At 40.9% G+C, this 16,748-nt stretch overlaps 1 protein-coding gene across 1 annotated transcript; it reads left to right on the plus strand.

The window, feature by feature from the left end:
* The first annotated feature begins 2,049 nt into the window (after positions 1 to 2,049).
* On the plus strand, positions 2,050 to 6,133 carry MED10 (mediator complex subunit 10). The gene is made up of 4 exons (XM_035318988.1): positions 2,050 to 2,236; positions 2,439 to 2,522; positions 3,578 to 3,680; positions 5,340 to 6,133. The coding sequence occupies exons 1-4, from the start codon at positions 2,109 to 2,111 to the stop codon at positions 5,433 to 5,435; spliced, it is 411 nt and encodes a 136-aa protein (XP_035174879.1). The 5' UTR covers positions 2,050 to 2,108; the 3' UTR covers positions 5,436 to 6,133.
* Positions 6,134 to 16,748: the final 10,615 nt, after the last annotated feature.

Genomic DNA, 16,748 nt, shown 5'->3' on the forward strand with positions numbered 1-16,748 from the left:
CATTAGATCCTTATCTGCTGTAAGCTGATAGCAAACTCCATGTACATCAGTGGTAGTTTGGCAGACCCAAAGGGCTGACTTTTAAATTCCAATTGACATTACTTCTCAGATTCACGTGAAAACAGGCATACTGGAAATAAGCTATTTATAAAACATACAGTTATTGTGATGTGCCAGGGGAATTGCAATATGTCAGATAATCTTCCCACAAGGAAAATGTTAACTAGATTATTTAATATAGACTGAAATTTTGTCATTTACAGTTAATCCCATTGTGTTTTTTTGTTATCAAGCGAAATTGTCTGGCTGTCGTTTCTTCTATTTCTTACATAGTTTAGAGAAGCACACATAATTAGGAGATCTAAGAGAGATGGAGAAGACAACAAGCCCTCATCAGATAATCAGTCAATGGTTTCTTCATTTCTTTTTGTGTCTTACGCCAAACCTTTTCTGTCTGCTGCTCAAGGAATACTTAATTTCCATGCAAAGAATAGCCACGGGACCCCAATGCCAAATGCACACTACCCTCTGAGGCCGGGGCTTTCTGTAGGCTCTGATTCTTGTGGATATCAGAGAGATTTAAATCAAGGTATCCTGCACTCTGGGTGTGCATTTTCATTACCAGATACACGGGAAGTCTGAGGGCTCCTATTGTGTGCAGGGTTGGTCACTGTCTGAGCATATCTGCTGATCAGATACTGCCAGCAAGGCTGGCAGGAAAATATCTGCATTTTAGCTCTATGCAGTTACCCATATCCCAGCTGCGGCCATGACCTTCACCTGCGAGTCAGGTCCCTTTGTGCAAGGACTTCACAGAGGTGACCCCTGCACCAGCAGGCAGCAGCGCACAGCGTGGGTACCGAGGCAATTTAAGGAGGAATTTGACAGGATGCAGTCAAGTGCTAGGATACGGCAAAGGGCAGTAATGGACAAAGCATGAAGCTGCCTTTCTGTAAATCTTTCAAGAAAGGAGTGGGCTCTGCACGGTGAGGGGGTCAGGACTGGAGTTCAGCCTCTTGTATAGGGTGGGGACAAACGGGAGCTGGACACGGGGTATGAAAAGGAGCTTCGGTTTTATGTCAAGGCAACACACAACAGGGAACCACTCAGAAGCTGAGAGGTTCTAGCACTAAACATTGATCTGAAGCTACTGGCCATACGCTTGTATTTGTTGAGGACCGAGAAAAAGATAATCAAAAAACCATGAAGAGAGGGGATTATAACAGTTTTATAGAAGTGGACAAGAAGGAAAGACTGTATTAGGGAAGCCAGGCAGAAAGACATTTTGAGATTAGATGCAGCAGGCCATGTCTGGAAGGCTACAGAAACTGGTGAGTTAGGAGTGGGTTCACAAATTTTGCCATTTTTAGAGGTGCTGGCAATTTTGTCACGGACGTGATTAATCGCAATGCGTGCATCCCACTCCACTGGGGGCTACTGAAAAATTCCTAGAGATGCTACGTGGTATCAAAAAAAAATAAAAATAAAAAGGAAAGCAGTGCCGCGGGCTACTGAATGATCCACGCTGTCAAACTCCAATTATCTGACATTTATATAAAAGATGCTAAATATAATCTAGTATCGATTCACCTTCGGGGTAAAAATATTTCTCATTATTCAGTCATGTATTTGATAAATTGGGAGTGCCCAAAGCAAATACCGACTTGTGTAAATTAGCTTCTACAGATCTTATTTTTGCCTAGCGCTCATTTTCTGTCAGCTGTAGAAGCGGTTAGCGGGAAGCGCAATTAAAACGCCACCGTACATGACAAACGGCCATTGTGCGGGGGTGCTCCGCAGGAGCCAGCGCGCTGCTGACTTCCAGGACACGATGTGAAACACCGCCCAACCTCACGGTAACGAGAGCACGGCGCCCCAACGCCGGCGCTTTGCTTAATTAGGTGTTTAATTAAACAGGGTGAGGGCCTCGCAGCGACTGACAGGGATCCGCCATCTTGGGCGGCTTGGGGGGGGGGGGGGGGGGCGGGCGGGGCGCCGCCCCCTCCCTGCCCCTCCCCGCCCCTCCCCTTGACCCCCCCCGCCGCTCTGTTCCCGCGCATGCGCGGTGCGCCGGAAGCGGCGGCGGCGGCGGGGCGGTAGCGGCGGCCATGGCGATGTCGGAGAAGTTCGACTCGCTGGAGGAGCACCTGGAGAAGTTCGTGGAGAACATCCGGCAGCTCGGCATCATCGTCAGCGACTTCCAGCCCAGCAGCCAGGCCGGCCTCAACCAGAAGCTGTGAGGCCTCCCGCGCGGACCCATTCCCCTGAACGGGCCCCAAAACAGCCCAAGCCCGACCCAAAACGCCCCCAAACCGACCCCAAGTACCCCCAAAACACCTCCAAACCGACCCAAACCACCCCAAGCCCACCCCAGAATGACCCAAATCCCATCCTGGTGCCCGATTTTCCTCATGACCTGCCCCGTTTCCTCCCCGCAGGAATTTCATGGTGACAGGCCTGCAGGATATCGACAAGTGCCGGCAGCAGCTTCACGACATCGGTGTGCCCTTGGAGGTGTTCGAGTGAGTGCCCTCCTGCCTGGGGTGGGTGCTGGGGGTCCTGCCGGCTGCCTCCTGCAGCACCTCCTCCCAAAATCCTATCCTAGGAGGGTACCAGGGAACGATAAACTATACACATGATTTCACCTCTTTCATATGTGTTTTTTAACTTCCGTTGTACGACACTATACATGCAGGCAGTAATATAGCTTCTGCCCCGTCTAGCAGGCCAGTAAGTAATCCTTCATTTTGGAAATGCACTTCTACACTAGGTTAGAATCAGGGTAGTAGAGTTGCAAACAAAAATAAATTAGGGCAGTACGTAGGTATTTTAATTTCACTAGTGGCAGTCCTCCTCCTGTTGGAGATTAAACTGTTAAAAGTAAAGTTGTGAATGTAGAGGGAGAGCTTTACAAGGCAGCTTTTATGCAGAAGACTAGTAAATTGCCAGCATCTTGTAAAACCAAAAATATCATTGGTTTGCAATGTTCTGGTTTGTTGTTAGCTGTATAGGGATTTCTCATAGGCCTTTCATTCTTTATTTATCTATGATAGTACTCCTGAATGTTCTGTTTTCTTCATTCAGGGATGGAATTTCCCTTACTTAAGCGTATTTTTATTTTGCTATGTTATGTTTGTTTGTTCAAGAGCTGATACAATTTTTACTGTTTAATATTGTACATATACTTGTTCCTTGAGTTGCTTGGTGTCTTGTACGTTGATTGCTTACCATGTGCTAATGAAACTATTTTATAGTTATTACTCTTGCAGTTACTAGGGAAGGATATACCTTTATACGTTCATATATACCTGTTGTATGAGAGGAGCTGAGTATTAGATTTTTGATAATTCTTTCAAAGATCCAGGTTCACTTGAAGCAAAGATTTAAAACAGCATATCTAGACAGCTGCTTGCTGTCTTCCCTGAGTTATATTTTGAAAGTGACTAATGTAAACGGTGGTTTTTAAAATTCACGTTTCAGAAAATAGTAATAAAAAAAGCAGAACAAGTACTTCTGTTCCTTGGAGAACTTTCTAGTGCTAATGCAATCACTTAGGCAGTATCTTTTTTATTTTCAGATATATAGATCAAGGTCGCAACCCTCAGCTTTACACCAAAGAGTGTCTGGAGCGAGCTTTGGCTAAAAATGAGCAAGTAAAAGGAAAAATCGACACAATGAAGGTAAGCCAGAAATAATGAAATTAGTAATGTATTTTGTTCAGTCCTTTCCCCAGATATATATGGGGGAAAGGATTTCATTTATGTAGTTATTAAATCCTCCGTTGTGATTTGCATTAGGGATTGCTCTGCGTCTGCGTGCCTTAACAGAGAGGCCAGTACAGGAGTACAGGAAGCTTGCAATTCACAGCTGGAGATGCAGATGCTGCTATGAATTCATTTTGACTAAAAGTATATAGTGTTGCAGATCTCTTTTGTTATTTGTGTTCTGAATACTAATGGGTACCTCACACTGTTATATATCTGTAACAGTGTGACGTGTGTAAATTTAGAAATAAGCAAAACAGAAGGGGTATTTTTACAGTCTTGAATGGGTCTTAGCATGTTTGCCATTTTTAATAGTCTATATGAGCACAAGTTAGTCTTTATTGAATGACTTTAAATGTATGCCAGTGTTTAGGGTTTTTTGAACTTGCACTTTTATCCAGAAAGAACTTAAGCATTCTGGTATACGGTTTTAACTACCGCTGAATGGCAAAATTAGAAAAGGAAGTTCAAAGAAAGGGGTGTTTGTGTTTCATAATGTTCTTAGTCTTGATTTTAAAATTAGTGTGGAGAATGCTGCAGAACGTGGGCATATCTGTATATTTTCAGCATTTTTTCTTTTGACCTTGCTTGTAAAAGTTGTAGGAACAGTTACGCATTTCTGAAGCAGGTGTGGGTTCCTTCTTAAAGGTGGAGGGGATTACATATCAAATCAAGTGGGCATGTCCTTTATCAGCGTTGCATCAATAACATCATCTAAACAAGTCACCTTCACAATGAAGGGTGTATGGCTGGAACAGAATGTCTTAAACTTGGAAGTGTTCATGGTTACGTTCTGGAGACTGTATTTAAAACAAGTTGAATGGCTTCCATTCTGATCTGACTTCCTGTTAGTTTTGGGTGATCTTGGACGGGTAATGGGGGGAAGAGGACTACATGCTTTTCTTCAATTTCAGTAATGCCACTTACTTATCATATACTTCCAGCACCATCATCTACTAGAAAGGGAAATAAAATGTGTAGGACTTCTTCAGTACTTTCTTTTCCATCCCAGGAGATGAGAAGGCAGTTGCAGCAGGGAGGGATTCTTGCTTTTATGTCCTTGAAATTGTCCTAAGAAATTCATGGAAAGCATCTGAAAGGAAGGTAAAAGTAAGGAGGAAAAAAAAATATTTGAAGCTTAAGGTTCTGATTCCAGCATATTTTTTCTGCAAATTTTTATTCCTGAAGTTATAATGCATCGAAGAAACTGCTTAGAGACAGGGAGACCAGACCCCAGACAGGTATATTCTGGTGCATCAATACCAGAGAGATACCACTGCTTTATGTTTCTTAAGTGAAGATGCTAGTTAATTTATGGCTAATTAAAAGCATCTTAGTTTGATCCTTTTTCTAGCGGATTTCATGTTAGTGTTTTCTTTGACTCTTGTAAACATTACTTTGGATGGCTGGGGTCTTTTTTGATACCCGTGTTTTAGGTCACTGAAATGTTAAAATGTACAAAAATTGCTATTAATTGGATAACACTGCTAGATTAAATCTAAATGGTGCAGGTGGGAGTGTGTGTATTTATTATCTCTCTTCTCTTGACATAATGTTCTCTTTCTTTCTTTCCAGAAATTTAAAAGTTTGTTAATTCAAGAACTTACGAAGGTGTTCCCGGAAGACATGGCAAAGTACAAAGCTATTCGAGGAGAAGATCCTCCTCCTTAAGTTGGCCTTTAACTCTAAAAATGTCAATTCTATAAATTGACGCTTACCACTCTTTATAAAAACATTGACGAAGAGGTGGGGTATCCGAGACTTCATTAAAAACTATACTACAAATGGCCTTGATAGGACCTAAAGGAGCTCATGGCTCTGGTCTGAAGCTACTGCATCTTTATGAAGACTTTCACTCAAAGATTGCTGTTGAAACTTCTTGTGGTACTTGGCTGTTCTTTCCTGAAAGGTGTTGGAGATGCTTTGATAACCTGCAGGTGATTGTATAGCATTTACTACAAAGTGCATTTCCGGAACAGAAAATCCTGTTTTTTGTCTTCTGAAAAGCGTTCTCCAGGGTTGTTGGTTCATTTGTTTTTGAGAAATATATTTATTTTACTTGATTTTTTTAATTTGTAATGTTTTTTATCACTGTACAAACAATTCATTCACTCTGTTCACCTTGGAAAATTCTGCTGAACAGGAGCCTGTTGGGCTGCAGTTTGCATGTGTCATAATGAATCACAGCCAAGAAAACCTTTGGATACGTGTTTTGTTCTCTAAGCTGCAGTGCAGATGACTGATGTGGAAATGGAGCTTAATCAGGGATGAGCTCCTCGACAATGTTAATATTTTGTGTAGTATTTAATGTAGGCCTTTGTTCATTTTCTTTAAGCAAGTTGTCAAATAAAAATTTGAAAAAAAATAAACTTGTATGCTATTCTTTAGAGAATGCTCATTTACACAGCTTTCAGTTCATATTTATCAGTGTCAGTGGTAGAAATGAAATAGGTATCAAAACTTGGGTGTTACAAGTTATATTTACAGGTAATCTTGGCATTTTGCTTTTTTGTGGGGAAAGCTTTAATACCCGAAGCAGGAGATTCTGGGGATCAGTGATTACCACAAGAAGTGTTTCTGGTTAGATTCAAACTCATTTGTGAAATCTATTACTGTTTATATGCAAGGCAGTCCTGAAAGAAAACATCTTGATGGGATTGCTACTCAGGGGAATAGTGCGGAAGACTGCTTTTACAGTGAAAGTAACCAAATTTGCATATAAAAACTTGACCTTGCTGAAGGGGAAGACAGTTTCATTTTTTTCCCCTTTATGACTGAAATGTGTTTCATGTTTCAAAGATACTTAACATTCAATTTCACATAGTTTTACAGATCAAGTAATTCAAGAAACTTGTTATCACAAAAGAAGTAGCATAATGTCTATTACGATTATTAGTTACTTTGATGAAGTAAAGCCTTTGGAGCATCAGTAACGTCAAGCAAACTTATTCCTGACCCGACTGGCGTAACAAAAGGAAAAAAATTGAGAAGACTGTCTGTTCCTCTGAATTAGTTATTGAAGACTTGCCACAACAGAGTCCAAAGAGATCTAATTCTGCCCTGATACTACTCTGCCTTGCCCTAGTATGCAGATACCCTTTTCCTTGTAATACCTCCAACCACGAGTTGCACTTTTCACTCCACAATGTTACTGCACAAACTTGGCAGAAAACAGCAATAAAGAAAAAGCACATCAACCCCCCCCCCCCCCAACTGGGTGGGGATTGCAAGGGCGTGAGGAATTCTTGAAGCACTGGCACCTGCCAGCTCTGAAGAAAGTGGACAGAATATGAGGCAGGAGAGCAGAAGGCAGAATGTTTTTAAGGTGCTTGTCATGCGTTGGGCAGCAGAGCTGGAGAGCAAGATCATCGGCAGCAGGCAGGTGAAATGTTTCTAGGACAAGAAGACAGCAGGTAACTGGCTTGGTTGTGGGGTATTTGCTGTGATACCATTCAAAACCTTATATATATATATATATATATATTTGTTTTAAATATCTTTTAAAATCTAGTCCTCATTTTCAAATTAGTTTTTACACACGATTACTTTGAATTTCAGGCTTAGTGTATTGATTTGCAATAGCATCACACAATGCTCAGCCATTAATGTGAGAGTCCTATCAGAAATTCGCATTGTAGGTGTGTGGGGCTTGAAAAATTCGATGTCTCCATCAGCTGATATGCTGACTAGCACTGTGTTGATCATCTCAGAGCTAATGAGCTTAATATGGTGTAGGTATTTTTTGTTCTTTCCATATCTATATGCCATGCTATTTATTCTGTAGAAACTACTGGTGGGATACTGGAGTTTTATACAGTAGGGATTTAAACATACTGCTAATGGGAAAAGAAGAGGTGAGGAGGAAAGGGATGCTATTATAGATTCACTGGAAACAGAATTTTTTACTTGAATATCAATACACTAAAGAGAATTCAAAAGTTAACGTTCTGAATATTAAATATTTGTGTCCTGAAAATTTCCTTAACAGAAAAAAACAAGTTGTGTGTGTTATTTCATTGTGTCACAGCACCCCTCTCCAGCTATGGAGCTGAATCATTTCTTCATGTCTCTGCTCCTTTCCACTTCTAAGAGCACCAGCATGGGGCAGGGGAGATTTTTTATTTATTTATTTTTTATTTCTGGCAGAGGATGGTGAAAGAGAAATGCTCTTCATAGGATTTGTGTATTTTCTGTGCTTTGGTGGGCTCAGTGTGGCAAGCTCTTGAAGTTGGGTAGCTCTTGAAATCGGTTAATTGTCCAGTAAGCAACCTTTTCTCATCCTCAAATACTGCCTTCATGTCACTCTACAGGAATGCCAGTGTGTTTTGGGATTTAGGCAGTCTCCTCTACCTTGTGGAAGAAGCTATTCACTTTGCTGCCATTACAACCTCACTGTCATATAAAATCATAGAATCATTAAATCATAGAATCAAAAGCTGTATTGAGCTGAACAGCGTACAGGCTTGTTCTGAAGTTTGGCATTGAAGTGTGCCCCTAGTAATTGATGATGCTGCCTGGAAGCATTTTCAGAGCACTGGGAAATGTCTTAGGAAGAGCTGGGTGGCCTGTGGGGATGTGGGCAACACCCTGAGCAGGATGAAGTGAGCCACCTTGGTGAACAGGTCATGATTACATGGACAGATGTGTTCCCATGTGAGGGGAGCAGGTTTGCTTTGAAATCCATTTCCACGGATTGCCAGGGCTGGTCTGGAATGGGGTGAGTCTTTAGGAGACCCTGTGCTCCTTGCAGAGACCTTCAGTTGCCAGCACTGGTGCTGCAGGCCTAGACGTAGTCAGCCACACCTGCCTGCACTGTGGGCCACCAGCAGGTCCTGGTCATCAGGTGCTGTGTCTCCTAGCAGCCCCCTCACCTGGCTGCAGGTGCATTTGGGACCCCAACCTTCTCCCATCTTTGAAACCCCGCTTTGTTTAGCTCTTCATATATAGGATGCCTAACCTAAAGCTGTGAATTCTAACAGGTAATAAATAGTATACCTGTTACAGGAGTTATGCAACTGGTAAACGTGTCCTTCCAGCTCTGCGAAACAGAGTCAAGGTGACACAAGTGTCTGCCCTGCTCTGGGAACACTGTGCTTACTGCATGTGCTTTGACTACTTCCTTACGCTTAAGACCCTTCTTTATATTTTCTTAATTAAAATAATGGAAGGGCACACATTGCAAGGTACTTCTGTAACAGCTCCTGTGATTCTGTTGATTCAAATCAGTTTTTTTTTTTTTTTCTCTATTGTGACATATTTCATGCTCAGAACTAGATGTATTTATTCTCAACATGACGTAATACAGACAGTAAAATAGAAATACCTCTCCATAGAGAATGAAAATTTACGAAACAATTCCTCCCTCTCTCCTAAAAGAAAAGTCCCTTTATGTGCTAAGAAAAAGCACGTAGTATTCCCACTCCTATAGATACAACATGATTCTAATTTACTTGGTATTTGTCCTTTGGTCATTATAATATTCAAACTTCTCCAAATGTTCCTCAAAGGAAGAAGAAGCTACCTTTATATACAATCTGGGAAAAGGCGATTTGAAATTATTGTCATACATCATTATTTAACAAGTTACTTCATGGGAATCTGGGCCATATTTATGATCACTTCTGCTGCAAAAATAGCGTTTACTCATAACGTTAATTGTTGAGATTCATAAATGTTTACTTTGTATGCTGCTAAAGATTAAAAATTCCTGTGATTGTATAGCTGTAATGACATATACCAAGCCACTTCTGCACCATCGTGGGAATTTCCAGTCCTCATCAGTACACAAAAAGAGAAGCTCTTAACAGTCTGTCACTGAAATTAGTGGTAGGTGACATTTTTATAGGGGAAATGATATAAATGTTTTTACCCATAGGCACCTTAGAAACACACAGCTTAAGTAAGAGATCACCATTTAAATATAAAAGAATTTCCATCTTCAGGATTATTATTACTTGCAAAGTACTATTACATTTTAAACATTAGACTATTCTCTATTATTTTATTACATTTGACCAATACATTCTCAAGAGTTTCTCTGATATGGTTAAAGCCTAAAAGGCAAGAAGTTTCAGCAGACAAAAACGGCTTTGAATAGATCTCTTGTCAAATATAAGATGTTACTTAGTCTAAGACTATTTAATACCACTTAAGACTAAATAAGTCTTGGTTGAAGACTATTTAATATCATTTCTGGTCATCACATATTAAGTGACAATATTTAAAGGAATCTTTGAATATGTACCAAAAAAAAAAAAAAAGATTAAACAATACAACAAATCTGATTTAAGAGATGCATGTTAAAAAATCAACAAAATTTCTCCTTTCAGAGCTCTTCTCTCAAGAAATATGAAAAAAAAATCTAAAATCGAGAAATGTTTTCAGAGTACAGTAGGCATCAATTATGTGGCAGCTTTTTGGCAGCTTTTTACTCATCCTGGGAATTTCTTCTCTAATGAAGCATATTGCAGAAGATGCATAACCTCATAGATGTACCTTTCCCTTGGACAGAACTTTAGCTCTTATATAAATGAACTTCCTGTGTCTGCTCAGCATACTTGTAAGCTCTGTCACATCTAGAGGTTGATAGTCATGGTTGCAGATCGTTAAGATTACAAGAAAAATCTCATTTTCCACTCTTTTTTTGATCAAGTGGAGAAGAAAGAACTACTATTACAACATGCTTGAACTCACTGAGATTATGGTGAAAGCAAAAGAAAGGAAGCAATTAGTAAAAATACTTTTTTTCTCCTGTATATTTGGGCTCCAAATTTTACAAACTGATGAATTACAAAGCTAAACATATAACTATTGCTGTTACCGTTACCTAAGGAACACAAAGAGTGCTGGACCTGCCTCATCTCTGTGACCTTTCTTGAGCATCTGGACACCAGATGGAAACTGGTCATGATTGCTGGGCCCGTTCTGCTCACTTTGTGGGATGGATCCCCCTGCCCTGCTGGGAGGTCTCACCATCTACATGCTCCCTGCCCCTTAGGGACCACTTGGCCCTTGTAGCTTGCTGGCATTTAGTTTTGCCCCTGAAATAAATATTTCCTACTTACATGTTCAAATTACAGAAGTCTTACATACCAAATGCCATTAGAGCTTTGTTTGATTTATCCATCTATTCCACACCATGACACGTAACAAAGAAAACAAGCCCTACATTTTCTTCTCTCCAGTTTTGTTGTACAGAGGAAAAAATCCAGTGCTTAGAAAAACACTAATTCTCACAATATCCCTGTGGCAAGTGTGGTCATAGCTGCAGATTTATCAGGTGAATTAGAAACATCAACATTGGCCAGATATGGAACAAAAGTAAGAGCAAGGCTACATGTACCTCCATACCTGTTCCTCAGGTAGGCTAGAGATGCTCTACATATACAGATGGATACATATACACATGGATATTTGACAAATCTGCCAGCCTTTAACTGAAAGAGCTCTGAACTGATCAAGATGATGAAATATCTGGGAGCAGCATTAACTTGCAGAGCTGCTCATATCCATTTCATTCTGACTTTGTCAAAATTAATTGTAAAGCCCTTTACCAAGTGTGTTGAAAAGATTCTGAGGGTAGAAGTCCACTGATAAAAATCACTCACCAGAGCGGGAGTGAATGTTTTTACAGTCTGGCTCAAAAAAACAACTTCTCTCTATTTAGCAAGATGACCCAGCAACCAATTTTCTAGAGCCACAGCAATTGCTTACCATGAAAATTACAGGTTGTGTTCAAGAAAGGGTAAACACCAAAAGAGCCTTTGTGCATTCGTTCCACTTTCTGCTGAGCAGCATTGGCCGCAGCTTTCTGAGCATCATATCTCATTTACAAGGTGACCTCGAACACAAAACCTTTTAATTAGCCTGAAAATCCAACCTGCTTTATATACATGACTGTCAGCCCTCTCGCCTTCTGCTGCCCTTTGTTGCTATGGCAGCAGTCTCCCAACAATGGAGGTTATATTGCAGAAGGAGAAAAGCATAGCCAAGATGCTCAGAGCTTGTGCGTGAAGCCAGATAAATATTCATGTTGCAACCGGGTGCTGAAGAACTGCTCTTTGAGTAAGTTCTGTTGCTATTGTTCACCCTCAAATAACACCCGGAATAAACTTTCCCTTATTAATAAATAAACAAATCCCCAGGTAGACAACAAATGTTAAATCATCTTCCTTCCCCACAGAGCAGTTGGGAAGTGCCACGCGAGGAGACTGATGTACAAAGAGAAATGAATCAGGTGCTTGACCAGTGTATGTCAATCTATTGAGATTTGTAAGACCCCTCCAGCTTTTACTGGTCAACGATTATCATTTGGCCAATTTTATTGAAGGTACAATCAAAAGCAAAATCATATCAACTACCTAGATCTATATAATGATCTATTGATTACTACAAAGTATATGGTACAGATTTATTTTGTGAAAAAAATCACAAAAGGGCATAAATAGATACTTGTACCTAAAAGTGTAATCAGCTGTTGATCTACTCTTAAATACCTTCCTTTCCTATCCTGTGTGTCTTTCTCCATGGCATCTTTCTTAATGTCACTTAATTCTTTAATTTATCTTGAGGTTGTAGATAAATCTTCAGAATGTCTGAACACACTTTGTCATGTATTCCAGTCCTGCAAATTGGGAATTGTAAACAATTTTCCTTTAAAAAAAAAAAGAAAAAAAAAATAAAAGAAAAAAAAAAGTATTCTGGAATGGTTCCAACAGGATTTTTGGAGCTAGTTAACATCTGTGCTGACCCACGGCTTATTTTAGGTCATAAATCTCATAAGCATCAAACATGATGCTGTGCCTTCAGTAGAACACTGATTAGTATAATACATCTTCCTGTCATACACTGACAAATACAGAGATAGAGAAACAAAAAAGAAAGGAGGACTGGAGTCATAGACATAGCTTCAGGACTGGTGACATTAAGACATCTCAAGAAAGGAGAAAAACTGAGTAAAGAAGGCTGCTTCTGTCTGGGTATCCAAATCTAATTTAAGGAATTCATGTTGCTTAAGTATTGTGTTAAAATGTTAGTGGCAGACTGCTGTACAGCAAAAAGGAAGGAGAAGTACTATATCACTATGAAGTATATTTTGGTTTCCTCTAAATAATACAGAGTACACTGTAATTCATTCCTTAAATTACAAAAGTTACTTAATCTTGAAATGAATAACTATGATGTAGTTGCTTAGCAACTCAGACAATGCCAACATCCTTGGCCAGGTTGTATCATTCCTTTCCTGAATTTCTGGCAGTATCTTTTCATTTGCTTAAATCTCTGTAACAGTTTATCTGCCTTTTATGCTTTAAACCCAAGTCTGTACCCTTCCATTTCTCTGCACAAGAGACAGCCTTGCTGCCAGGGAAGTGATTCCATAGAACTGAAAGCTGTAATGTATTTGATATATCTCCACAACCCTATGGTCTCTTGGAATGGTCTATGAGGAAATGCAGTTGAATTCTTTTTTCATTAATTAATTTGGTTAATTTTGATTGAAGATTTACCTGGTCTTTGTCCTGGGTCAGACATATTGTTGATATGAATGGGGAACTTTTCCAGCAAGAAGTTCCAACAAGTGAAATACCACTTATATGTAAAGAAGCAGTTCTCCTCCCTGAGCGTAGTTAAGCACTGAAACAGATTGCTCAAAGAGATGATGAATTTCCCTCCATGGCAATTCTCAAGACTCACCTGGATGACCTCCAGAAATCCTTTCTAATCAGGTTTTCTGTAATGCCATTCAAGGGAAACATTCCTGCACTGGGGCACATTATGGATTACATTCCCTACTAAAGTATGCAGGGACATGACTAGGCCCTGTGTGTGGGCTTAGACAACAGAATAGACCATGAGAAAATACCAGACATGACAGGAGAAAATGCTGAACAGAGCAAATAACAGAGCAAGCTGCTGACAAACTTTGCAAAGTAACATCATGAGAAATGACTGGATTTCACAAGTTCTTACGGGGAGCTATGTGAGAGAAGGCCAAGCTCTACAGGTACTTGAAGGGGAATACTGGGGACCTTTCTGGGATTGCAGTCTTAAATGGAAAGCAGTACCTAAGTTACCATTGTCACCAGCAATACCGTGTAAGGCCTAGATGAAATAGGTAACAGTATCAGAAATACCAAATGTTGTTTTCTAAAACTGCGACCACTAGGGAAAAAGTAATTGGAGTGGGTTGTTTATTTGGGAAGGACAAGGGTGGATAAATATTGGAATCAAGATGGGTGTAGAGAATTATAAGCACTGCAAAATGGAGGAAAATGGGGATAAAGGAGGATATTTATGTAAAAGAAAGCTGCTGGTTGATACATGAGTCTGACTGAGCCTGTACCCACTACAGTCTGTCTTGTCTTCTTATTAAATCCTATTTTTCACTATTTTTTCTGTGTAATCTCACTCTCTGTCCTGTGTGAGTGCAGAGTGGTCTAAGTGTCAGTGACCGCAGTAGGGACCCCAGATCATGAGGGCCCATCGTGCCTACTGGAGAGTCTGGTACGCGGACATTTCCCAAGCTAATTTCACTCTTTGTGTGTGTGTGTGTGTAATGCACTTCAAGATGGACTAGCTTCAAGTAGAAGACCTGTGTTTGGACAGACTGAAGGTTTGAGCCAATGCCTGGGTAATGGCCCACAGCCCAGGTGTGGGTATCAGCATGGCTTAGAGCCTATGCTAATACCAAAAGGATTTATGAATGTGCTGTGCTTCTGGATCTGCAGAATGAAGATCTCTGTATGTTCACATTAGTGAACGTTAATCCTGATAAACTGAGAGAAGGAACATGACCTAGCTAGTTGTATTTACATTTATGTGAGTGCTGTTGCGTTCATGTAGGTGCCAACAAAAGCACTGTTTGGTCCATGTATCATGTTAGTCCTGTGCATATGGTAGGTGTGCATATCTGTGTCTCTGGAATACATGGTCAGTCTCACTACTGGTCACACCTGCAAAGAGAAAAGCAGCAGACATATTCATTTGGTGGGGATGGGAGAAACCTGATGGACTTTGGCATGCTGGGGAGGGGAATCTCGTGGTGTCACTCAGCAGTCCCTATCTGAGAAACCCTTCCCCCAGCAGCCCCCCTTGAGAATCAGGCCTGTGTGAACCTAATGAGGTTCAACAAGTCCAAGTGCAAGGTGCTGCACCTGTGCTGGGGCAATCCCACACATGAGGACAGACTGGGAGAAGAACTCATTGAGAGCAGCTCTGCAGAGAAGAACTTGGGGGTTCCGGTGGACAAAAAGCTCAACATGAGCCAGCAGTGTGTGCTTGCAGCCCAGAAGGCCAACTGCATAGTGGGCTGCATCAACAGAGGGGTGGGCAGCAGGGTGGGTGAGGTGGCTATCCCCCTCTGCTCTGCCCTTGTGAGCCCCACTCGGAGTGCTGCATCCAGGTGTGGGCCCTCAGCACAAGAACGATGTGGATCTGTTAGAGCACGTCCATGGGAGGGCCACACACACAGCACCTCTCCTGTGAAGAAAGGCTGAGAAAGCTGGGGATGTTCAGCCTGGAGAAGAAAAGGCTGTGAGAGGGTGACCTTATTTAAGCTTTTCCATACTTGAAGTGGGCTTATAAAAAGTTAGAGGGCAACTTTTTGCGTGGGCAGACAATGACAGGACAAGGGGAATGGCTTTAAACTAAAAGAGGGGAGTTTTACATTAGGTGTTAGGAGGAAATTCTTTACTCAGAGGGTGGTGAGGCACTGCCAAAAGCTGCCCAGAGAAAGCTGTGGATGCCCCATCCCTGAAAGTGTTCAAGGCTAGGCTGGACAAGGCCTTGGCCAACCTGGTCTAGAGGGAGGTGTCCCTGCCCATGGCAGGGGGGTTGGAACTGGGTGATCTTTAAGGTCCCTTCCAACCCAAGCCATTCTATGGTTCTATCTATTTTGGGTCATGTAATAGCATCATACTTGCAAATGAAAGTGAAAGTGAGCCTGGTGTTCAGGGCTGTGGCTGTAGTGAAGCACATGCCTTCCATCTCTGATGGAGCCCATCTCTCCAGTATAGCTCTTCAGGGGGTTGGTTGGCTGCATCCCACATGCAGGAGGCCCAGGTTTTGGAGGGAAGCCCAGTCCTGCAGGGGAAACATGAATTACTAGCTCCATGGTGAGGGAAACAGGATGAGGGCTTGGGGCTATGGTCTGGAAGTGTGAAGTAGAAGGCTTGACAGACCTGCTGCTGGGAGGAGCTGTGTTAATGATACCTGGTAGTTACAGTACTCACTCCTCAGTCCATCTTCATTCCAGGTTTGACAGGATCAGACTGAATAACTAGCTTTAGCAGGATCAGGACTTTCAAGGACTGGAGACAAAGTGTTCTGTGCTGTTAGATTACATGACTCTTAACCTTGGCATTTTCTGATCCTGAAAACAGAGTCTATACTAACAGCAAGCAACAGAAAAGTAGGAAGAGGGCTGGGGGAGAGAAGTATGCAGCAATAAGTTGTTTGCTTATTCTTTTCTAAATTGCTTAGCTACCATGGAGATAAGCATAGCACAGATACCAAGAGGAACTAATGTTATTCCTGCACATGTCATTCGACAGCACTGTGTACAGTTATAAAGCTTCAAAAATAAAATATCTTAGTGATTGAATTTAGGAATTCTGAACCTCAGATCAGTGAACAGTATTGCCTTTCAAGAAAAAGAAAAGAAAAAGGAAAGGAAAGAGAAGAGAAGAGAAGAGAAGAGAAGAGAAGAGAAGAGAAGAGAAGAGAAGAGAAGAGAAGAGAAGAGAAGAGAAGAGAAGGGAAGAGAAGAGAAGGAGAGAAAAGAAAAGAAAAGAAAAAAGAAAAGAAAAGAAAAAAGAAAAGAAAAGAAAAGAAAAAAGAAAAGAAAAGAAAAAAGAAAAGAAAAGAAAAAAGAAAAGAAAAGAAAGAAAAGAAAAGAAAAAAGAAAAGAAAAGAAAAAAGAAAAGAAAAGAAAAAAGAAAAGAAAAGAAAAAAAGAAAAGAAAAAAGAAAAGAAAAGAAAAGAAAA

This window comes from Oxyura jamaicensis, chromosome 2, assembly GCF_011077185.1.
Source record: "Oxyura jamaicensis isolate SHBP4307 breed ruddy duck chromosome 2, BPBGC_Ojam_1.0, whole genome shotgun sequence".
NCBI classification, from domain to species: Eukaryota; Metazoa; Chordata; class Aves; order Anseriformes; family Anatidae; genus Oxyura; species Oxyura jamaicensis.